The sequence below is a fragment of the Pterocles gutturalis genome, unplaced genomic scaffold (assembly GCF_000699245.1).
Source record: "Pterocles gutturalis isolate BGI_N339 unplaced genomic scaffold, ASM69924v1 scaffold53358, whole genome shotgun sequence".
NCBI classification, from domain to species: domain Eukaryota; kingdom Metazoa; phylum Chordata; class Aves; order Pterocliformes; family Pteroclidae; genus Pterocles; species Pterocles gutturalis.
In genome coordinates, this window is record NW_010122528.1 from 1 (window position 1) to 10,113 (window position 10,113).

The following is a 10,113-nucleotide window of genomic DNA, read 5'->3' on the forward strand; positions in this document are numbered from 1 at the left end:
CCTGGCCGCTGGCTGGGCTGCTGCGGGGGCTGCACGGTCCCGGCCTTCAACACAGGGGGAAAATCCTCCATCTCTACCCACCGCGGCTGGCACAAGGGGAGAGCCGCCTTCCTCAGGCTCCAGGTTCTCTCCCCCCACAACCGCCGCCCTCACAGGGAGCAGCTCCCGGGGGGAAAGAATCGCTTCCAGTAGCATCACAGCACAGCGAACGGCAGCTACTCCGTGTTTAAAACCTGCGCTGAAACCTGCCCAGGACAAACAAAGCTTCGAGATTCTGCTAGATGGAACACAGAGTCCAGACAAGTAAATAGGCAGGTGGAGTGTTTCAGTTATATTTTACTCTTCATTAGATAGTTCATTTGAATGTTCATATTACAAAATTAGCTGCCATGGCCCACAAAGGTATGGGACTTCAGGAAAGTTGTCCACTGACTCAAAAAAAGCACAAACTAGTATTTCCTTTCAAGTAACTTTCTGTGAAACAATACCATATTAATCTTTAAAGCTAAATAGCGCTAAAATTTCACATAATGTACATTACTTTTGGTTTTAAATAATTTTATCAACCATTATAAAATTAATGTATTTTCATGTATCAGGTTACAGACATTGGCATTTAAATCACTGTGAAGTATCCCATGCTGGAAAGATAAGTTTAAACAATTGCTGTTCCAACAGCAGCTCATTCTTATTGCCTCAGAACCAAGTTTGCACAAAGTATTGAACAAGAAAATGCAAGACATTGTTTTCCCCACAAAACTGTTAAAAGTCAACAATAAAATGCCTTCTAGACAGGAAGCATTTATAAAATGCACAGCTCTCAGTTAGCGAAGTGCTTGCACAAGGGCATTCACTTCATTCTCCCCTTTACATTCAAAAACCTGAAGTGATCCTTTACCAGATGAAGAGGATATGCATCCTCTGAAAGGCTTTTACTCCCTTGGGGAAATTGGCAATTGCAGGTATTTCACTAAATCTCGCTTCTGGCTGAAGTGAACTAGGCAGCAGCTGCTGAGATCAGGAGAAAAAATTTTGAGGCAAACTTGTACAGTTAAAAATATTCAAGGAAAGCTAGTTGAAGCTGCTAACTGACCATGCACTCACTCCTGAAGAAACACCATGCTGACATTACAGACTTCACATTGTATTAAGCTTGCAGCATTCAAAACCACAAGTAGGAAAACTGTATTCCATTCCCTCATATCCAACCCATCTAATATGTTTTACACATATGCCAATCATGCCCACAGGTGACTTAATACTGTTTCAGTCTCTCCTTTGTAAAAAAAAAAGAAAATAAAAATCACTTCTGTTCTACTGGACTTAAATCCCTGAAGAATCCATACTGTGTATGGAAGGCTTTAATTTTTGTGCCTTTACAAGCTTGATGCAAATAAATGCACAGTAAATGTTTATTGTGCAGTTTTCCTCCCCTTATGTTTTTCTCCCTTCCCTCCCAATAACTAAACCCAAAGTTTAAAACCAAAGCATTAATACGTTACCAGCACACATGGACAGGCTTACAATCTTCTGTTTTTAAAGAAAAATGACATAGAGCATTCAAGAATATTGCAGGTTTGTTTTTTTTTTTAAACAGACAAGTAGCAAAAATTCATACCACCTGGAATAAAACTGCCGAGACAAAGCTCTCTACATACACCTGCATGTTGCTGTAATACTTAAATCAATGCAAGGAGCATTTCTCTTAATGGCTACTAGTGTTCAAAGAAGTATAGGATTATGGAGTTAAGTAGGTCTTTGTACCCTGTAAATTAAAATTCTGCAGGTGGCACGAAGACGCTTCTTGCAATGGAGTCACATAGCTTTCACTTTGATTTGCTTCATCTTCATCTGCTTCTTCTCAAGTTTCTTCTGCTCACGCCGCAAAGCAGCTTCCTGTAGGCATGGACACAGAGATGTGAATGAACATCAGTGATCTCTTCAGAGAGCAAGCTGATCATTTCAAAAGAGCCAAACAAAAGAGACCTCCAATACTTGGGTTCACATCTCTAACCATGTGAGCTGGCTCCTCCCTGGGAGCCCTCACATGTTTCGGAAAGCAACACCCTATACCCTGAAAGTTGTCTGCCTCCCAGCAAATAAGAAATCAAAGCTGGCCATCGCTGGTGTACCTACAGGCAGCCCTGTAGATATTGCTATCAGTAGCTTGTAACAATCTGAAAATCCGTCTCACCTCCAGCCTACGCTGTTTTTCAGGATCCTCTTCATTCATGATTCGCTCCTTCTCTGCCCGTTTTTTCTCTTCTCGACGGGACTGGGCAGCCTCCTGTCTTTGGACGTGAGTCAGTTTAAGGAAGTTCTCTTCCACACGAGCCCTGTTCTTATCAGCTTTTTGTTTACCCTTTGCACAGAGAAAAGCAAATGCAGTTAATATGCAGATTCCCCGTGAGCAGGGTGCAGTACGTCTAGCAGTCATATTAGAAACATAAGGCTCCCAATCTTAAGATTGAGGACCCAATGGGTTGCAATTTCATACAATATTGCGAAGACAGAAAAATATCCATGACTTACTTCTCTGTTGAGACGGAACTTCTTTGCTTTGTCAATACAGTAGATAACCATGCTCATCAGAGGCAGCAAAGACTCCATGTCCTTTGGGGAAGTGTTGCCTGAACCAGGCACTAAAATAGAAGAGTTTCTTGTTAATTCAGAGAGGTTGGCAGGATTTTTCTAGTTGCTATAACACTCCTTCCGTATTGCTCCCAGCATTCATGAAAGAAAGATGTTCTTATCCTCCTCTTTAGGAGGGACATAACTAACTAAAAAAGGTGTTTAGCTTTGGAGATCACATTTCAATTCCTCACACAGTGACAGGCACATTTCCCCCACATAATTCTTCTTAGTTTTATTGGTACAGAGTACAAACACAAAGGGTGAATTCAGGCTCTGACATGAACTTCATTTGGAGATATGGCCTTGAATTTCAAAGAGAACTACAGGTCTTTTCTAGAATAGACTCTAAACATGCTGCTTTTATTTCAAACCAGGGTTAATCAAGTAACTGTGCAAGCTCAAACTGCGAGGAGTGTGGCTTAAAAACAAGCCATCTTCCAAGGATGACCTAATAGAGCCACCAGTAGAGATATGGGTATGAACAAGATCAGTAAGAGCAAGATCGAGTGTCCTCTTATCAAGATGATATGCTGCTCAGTCCCCGGTGTTATTACTGCCTTGTGTTTACTGGTTAACCGATCAACAATCCTGGTACATGCACTGAAGTCATTTATCATACATTGTCCTCCACAGATGACAGAACTTGAGCATGTGAGTTACACAAATAAACCACAACACCCCCCAGATACACACACATGCGTGTCCACCAATTCTCTTACCATTAAATGTAAACAAAAGTGTCTTTTTAGTTTCGGGCAGTTTTGTAAGCTGACCCTCTCTGGTAGGAAAGAAAAAAGTGTCTGGAATGAGCAAAGGAAAATATGGGCATACAGAATACCTAGCATTACTAGGGAAAACCCTGTCTAGAACCAAGAGACACTTGTAAACTACCTGAGTACAATAAACAAGATTAAAAGCCTGGCTGTAACCCAAATTTAAGTTCCAAACTGTTCAGATTCCTGAAGTGTTCTACGTGATCAAAAGCATGCAGTGAAAAGGCATTAATGTAAAAACACCCTAACAGCACCATCCACTCTGAGGGTCAGAGCCCTAAGGCAGCCTGTATATTTTTAATGACATTCAGTTTTACATATGCCCTGTTGTTTATACTTGTACAGATCTTCTATAAATATCAGGTAGAGAAAAAAATTCTAAAGAAGTCAAGTGTTCAGTGCCCCAAACCCCACAGCATTCTCATGTAAGCAAGTCAGACCCACGTTTCGCAGATCCTCCAAAGCCTAGCAGTTTCAGTACAAGGTACACATCCTGCTGCCTTGTAACTAAATCAAAGTATGTTCCTTTTTTTGGAGGGCAGTTTCAGGTTTTGATATGGAACATTTATTTATATGCCTGTGAGCATAATACACCCTTGCAAAAGCCTACATGGTAATTCATCTCAGATAAATCACCCACCACTTGGCAATTCTGAAGCAGCAGCTAAAAGCACCTCAAGACTACGAGGCTTATAGGAACAGAATAGATACTGCATCTGTGTATTTCTGAAGCACAGCTGAGAATGAACTGGAATTAAAAAGTACCCAAGTGAGGGATTCAACAGAACATTGGACTTGATGATCCTTGAGGTCTTTTCCAACCTTAATGATTCAGCTGTATCAGCTAGGGAAGGGCAAGCAGCCTTAATTTTTTTTCCTACACTGCAGATTTTGTTTAAACCTAGCTCTCAATACATTCAAATAGCATCCAAGTTAACGTGTCAAGTTCTCCTCCTGCAGTGTTATTTCTTGGCCCTTGAGCTCTAACATGCCATACACCTTTAGAGGGATTACTCAATTGTTTTCTGTGCAGCTGTGTACACTGTAGCTGCCAGGTGTTATCTGAAATTTGTAGCTGCCCAAACTACACTTTAAGCAGCACACCAAAAATAAATATGAAGGCAATACAGCACCTTGATCTTCTAAACTAATGCAGCAGTTGGAAGCATTGGGCATGTATTTATTCACCTGTTTCACCTTTGCTCCCAATTTCTCCTTGTGTGCATTCCAGCAGGCTTCACACTGCAAACAAGTTTGCCAGCCTCTGTTTTGCTTAAGTGTTACAATAGCTACTGGGAGGAAAGATCTAGCTTTATACGTACTCTTGCATAAGTTTTGGACCGGAGAACTGGTCCGAGAATTGGACGGATTCAATCTTGTCAGCATAGTGCGTGAGGAAATGTATCATCTAAAAGAGAAACTGGGGTTAGTTTTTCCCAACACCAATCCATCTGCAGCCTCCCCACGCCATATGGGTTTGCCAAAGTGTCCATATATCATTCAAAGAATTGCTGTGCTCAGCTTGCCACAATGACACTGAAATTTCACCTGTCAGGGGTTTTTTTTAGCTTGTGCTAGAAGGGGCCTCAATGCATGGAATTAATGTGAGCAACTCAGATATCTAACCCTCATTTGGAATTTTCCAATTCATTTGATAACAGATGTCAACTTTGAGGACCTGCAGACACACCATCAACACCCTCCTCTGAAGTGGCTGTTGAAGCTAACTTCCAGGCTTTGAAAGGCAGTTTTAAGTCTGCAGTTCGACTACCAGTGGCTGTGTAAAAGGAATAAAGACATGAGAATTACATCCTTCTTCCAGCCCTTAAACTTCCTGAGGGTCGTGATTTCTCCAGATCTCACTAAGGCCATTTGGCTCTCCTGTTGTGATGTTTACAGGAGATAAAGATTAGAACTTTTCTGCATAGGCTGTAAGTGCCAGGGTTACCAAGGAAGACTTGTACTAATTAACCAAAGATTACCTTAGCATCCATCATTCCCTCTGTGACCTCCCCCATCTCCGACAAGATGGCCAGTGAATCCGGAAGCCCATATTTTGCACCAGACTTAGGTTTGTCACTGCAGAACTCACTCTGTTTCAAAGAGAACAAGGGAAAAGAAATAAACACAAGTTTGTAAGTATCTTATCAGACTGAACTGTTCCAGCACAGTGGGACTACTAAAAGCACCTGATAAGAAAAATACACTAATGCAGTCACTCAGTCTGGCTGGGAACACTTCAACCATAAAGTAAAGCATGCAGTGTCATCAAGTCTTTAAGTTAGTATTTCCCTTCAACAGCGAGTACTTAAAGATAAAACAATTGTAATACATCCATGCTGGAATGCTCAAAGTGGATTAAAACATTTTGCTTATATTGTTGGATAACAGAACAAAAACACCTGGCATCCTACCAACCACACTTTAGTACTGTTAGTGGAGACAAATTATGAGACAAGAGATCTGCAGACCACTGCTTGTTATCACAGGATTCTTTGCAAGCTTCAGGGCTTGAACATATGGAAAGTTTTCATTTCAGTTCACATAAAAGCAGATGACTGAGACCCAGACTTTCCACATCACATATCACTAATTAAATTTACTTTCCAATTGTTAAAAAAGTAATTAGTGCAAATTAAATGAAGTGACACTTGTGTGTATCCTGACAATATACTTCAGCCTCCTCCTAAATGAAATATACAGCATTATCATGAGATGAAAATGTCTTCTCCCCACACACTAATTCCAATAGTCACAAGTTTTCAGCTGTTCCGAAGAAAATAAGCATTCTACAGATTAGTGGTTCTTATAGCCTATTATTTATCATGTTAGTATTCCCAATGTGAACATACATACCAGGTCCTGCATCTCTTTCTGAAGTCGCACCAGTGCTTTTCTTGTTCCAACAGCAAACACATAGGTGTCCATATCTTCATCATTCATTGTCACTTTTATTTGCTGTGGGACAGAATGTTTATCAGATTTATACAGCGTACTCTGCCTTCAGACTACTGGCCACGTGGAGACCTACGTCTTCTATTGACACTTTGATTCATAAGAACAAAGACTAAGCAAGGCCATACACAGCTAAGATGAAGGTTGTTGATTTAAATTATAGATCCATGGAAAGAGTATTCACAGTGCACACAGCCACTGTTCTTCCAAAATGTAACATTTTGTGGCATTTATGGAGTTAAGAGATTCTCCATATCTCCAAGAGCAAGGGCCAGGCAAAATGTAATATCCAGGCCAGCATGTGCATTACGCAGCTCTGTTCAGGCAGACTGAACAGACAGAAGAACAATCATTAAGTATTTCAGATGGTAAAACCACTTTTTATCAAGATGAGGTCTTGAAGCATGATAGACTGTTCACAAAACCACTCAAACAATAAAACCCTGAGATAAAACAACTTCCAGTCACCAGCAGTTTGCATTTCATGAGCAGAAAAGAAACATGAATTATTCTTTCAGACTGCTTCAACAGTTACTGAACTGGAAGATAGGGAATACTGTAGAAAGACACCTAGCAGTTCACCTGTGTGTCATAAGAACAATCAAACGCAGCAAAGCAGAACCAAAGGAACGCAACAATTTATCACAGCTAATCTAAAGGGCTGAGTACATACCACTTGGTCAGAAGCTGGCCTCATCATGCGCGCAAGAACGTTCAGTAGGTCTTGTCTCTTGAGAAACTGAAAACACACGAAGAAGATAGCTAAATATACCTCGAGTACAGTAGCTGTTTTTCACAGGATAATTCAGCTTTGACGGGCCCTCTGGAAGTCACCTGTACTGCTCAAAAGCAGGCCTACTTTCTGCATTGGATGAGTTTCTCGGGGCCTTGTACCCTTAAGTGACGAGCTGAACCATCATGTGGGGTTGTTTAATCCCTTCATGCATGTTCAGAACCCTGTCTCTGAACGTGAGTGGAAGAGTTGAGCTAGGACTCCTTGCTCAAAGTGGAATGGAAAAGCCTCTAGAACCTGAAAACCCGTGACAGCTTAACAGTGCTACAAACTCACTCATCCTTACCTTTAGCTGGATGAGCATTCCTTCACAGCACACCCTTCCAGAGCACCACAAGTTATAGATGTGTTCATTTTCTTGATTTAGTTTCCCAGTGCTTGTAGCTTCTTTATTAGTGCCATCATCCCCTGAAGAAAACAACAGTGAAAGAGACCTGCAGCCTAGAAATCACACATTCAAAACACCAAAATTCATCAGTAGGCTTAGAGCTCTGCTGTTCCTGGAGTGCTTCAGTATCACCGCGATGTTTCTGACTAATTTATACTAGCCCACCACAATCTGATTGCAGGACAGGAGGACTGGCACACTATTTATCTACACACAGAGCTGTCTAAACCTGGCTTTATTCAAATAAAATAAAAATGGATCCTACTAATTATGGAACTCACCTACAAGAGCAAAGTTACTTTCTAGCAGCTCCTTGTGAGTATTGAACCATGCATGAGCCAGGCGGTTGTTTTTGTTCTTCCCAATGATGTAATTCATGATGTAAGCAAGAAGACCTGTTACCATCAGGATCTCCATGTAATAACTCTCCCAGCTGTTCTGAAGGTGAGCAGGGACCTATGGTAAGAGGATGGAGACTGGCTTTTACGTGTTGAATAAATGGATTCCATGTACACAAACAATTAGGAAAATGCAGAGTACTGGAGAAGCTTCATCCCAAACACAGCAATAAGATTCACGAAGGCGACGGGAAAGACCTAAGCCTACATACTGCATTTGGCTCTACTGGGACAGAATAATCATACAGGAAACAACCGGCAACAGCATTCCCAAAATACCTGGCTAATACAAACAAAAACGTCTCTCTTCCAAGCGAGCCTGTGCTAGCACGTATCCCTCAGAGTAGTCAACAGCCCAGCATTTCAACCCACTGGTTATTTGAGCTTGATGCCCTGCCCACCGCAGCATTATCTGATCATCGTGTAGCTTCTGTTGAGATCTAAAGCAATACCCGCTGTCCAGGAGCATTTTCAGGATGCCACCAAGAGCCACAGACTGCATGGGAGAGCAGAGAAGCCTGTCTGACCTTGCCACCTTCAGAAAATAATTAGCCATTCTGCTATCACTGTATCAAAGTACCCAAACCTTAATTTTCACTGCCGAGGTCAGCCATAACCCTTAAAAAAGAGATCTTAAAGATAATTAAAATGCAGGCCTCAAGCACCTGATAATTCTGTAAAAGACTCTCTTCAGAGGCAACGAAAAGGTGGTGCAGGGTGGACAGAGAGATTGGCTTCAAAAACCATCAGAGGAGTCAAATTCTAGTCTGAAACTTTAGCCACAGACAAGCTAAAAATACACGATGTTTACTGGAAGCATATCGTCATTGCAACCGCTTCTTTATGTGCTGACCAAGCACCCAGACATTCTGGGATGTCCAGTTTTCCCTGGATTAAATGAAAGTCATCACTCTAGCTCCTCCACTTCTCCCCCATAGTCATATGGGTAAATGAAGCTGAGTCATAAAATGCTTTGGTCAAAACTATGTTTTAATGAAGAATTTCCTGATCTGTATTCTAATTCAAGTTCTCAGTTTGAACTGGATCACAATCTGCTGCTATCCTGTTGCATTAGTTCAGGTATTTCTTGTCTCCACACTTCTTCCCGTTTCTGCACTCTCTCTTGTTAATTCAAATAGCAAATTTTTTAGGTCAGATTCTCTCTTATGTGTAAATTTCTACACCAATGACATTATTGACATACCACCTTAAACAGACTAAGTGATGAAACACCAAACAGAAAGCAGCTCAACATTGATACCTACATTAACTATTGTTATGGGGTCTTTATTTTTGCTAGGAGATGCATCTGCTTTCTCTTCATAGCCTTCAAACTCCTCATCATCATACGGCTCATTCTCGGTATCACCTTCCTAAAGGACAAAATCACAAACAGCACAAAAATTCAAAGCCCAGTAAGCAAAACCCAAAAAGATAAGGTGAGAAAGAAAGGTGTAGAGGTGCTAGTAAGAAACACACAGAGGAAGGAGATGAGGCATTACCTGTGCATCTGCATCATCAAAGTCTTCTTGATTCTCATCCTGACCTTCAACCTCTACAGTGGCTTCTTCTTCATCATCTTCTGTAGTGATGATCCTCTGAGGAGACTCTGTGACTACATCTTCATTAACATCTTCAAATTCAGCAAAGTCATTATCATCATATTCCATAATGTCATCCCCATCCTCAAATTCATCATACTTTGCTAAAGAAAAACTCCATGGGATGAACAGGACAGCGATAAAAATATATAAATTCTTCATTTTCACTGAAAAAAAAAAATTGAAAAAAAAATCCGTATCAATGCTGTTACATCACACCTCCAGCAATGCCCAACTTCCATGAACAATTTAAAAAACATTATCAGGGTCAGACCAGAGAGAGGAATAACCCCTGACTGATCTTGCCATCTTCTGTACAAAGAAAGGGAATAATCTTACAAGAAAAAATAACTTTGAAGGTGAGGTTCTAGACTCTCTTGCTTATAGCAGGAGCAGCTGAGGCAGCAGCAAGTTCACATCTGGACAAGCTGTTACGATGAGCGAGTTCTGGAAGCAGAGATGTTCCGCTATAGAACTGCCTCTCCAAAAGCACCTCTCAGGCAGTGAGCATTGCCAGCTCATTTCAAAGACCACACACTGTGCCTACAGTTGTTATTAATTAGCAATTAGA

The 10,113-nt window shown here is 41.1% G+C and overlaps 1 protein-coding gene across 1 annotated transcript; it reads right to left on the bottom strand.

The window, feature by feature from the left end:
• Positions 1-1,330: 1,330 nt before the first annotated feature.
• CCDC47 (coiled-coil domain containing 47) lies at positions 1,331-9,704 on the bottom strand. The gene is made up of 12 exons (XM_010077536.1): positions 9,444-9,704; positions 9,207-9,314; positions 7,825-7,999; positions 7,442-7,563; positions 7,036-7,101; positions 6,264-6,365; positions 5,390-5,500; positions 4,730-4,815; positions 3,354-3,412; positions 2,533-2,642; positions 2,195-2,362; positions 1,331-1,896 (listed from the first exon to the last, which is right to left on the bottom strand). The coding sequence occupies exons 1-12, from the start codon at positions 9,702-9,704 to the stop codon at positions 1,816-1,818; spliced, it is 1,449 nt and encodes a 482-aa protein (XP_010075838.1). The 3' UTR covers positions 1,331-1,815.
• Positions 9,705-10,113: the final 409 nt, after the last annotated feature.

Bases quoted from the DNA above. Each gene is read 5' to 3' on its own strand.
- CCDC47 (XM_010077536.1), bottom strand. From the start codon at position 9,704: ATGAAGAATTTATATATTTTTATCGCTGTCCTGTTCATCCCATGGAGT. The intron at 8,000-9,206 runs GTAGGTATCAAT...CTCTTACCATAG, and splicing joins ACCCCATAACAATAGTTAAT to GTCCCTGCTCACCTTCAGAA. The intron at 2,363-2,532 runs GTAAGTCATGGA...CTCTGTGCAAAG, and splicing joins AGTTCCGTCTCAACAGAGAA to GGTAAACAAAAAGCTGATAA.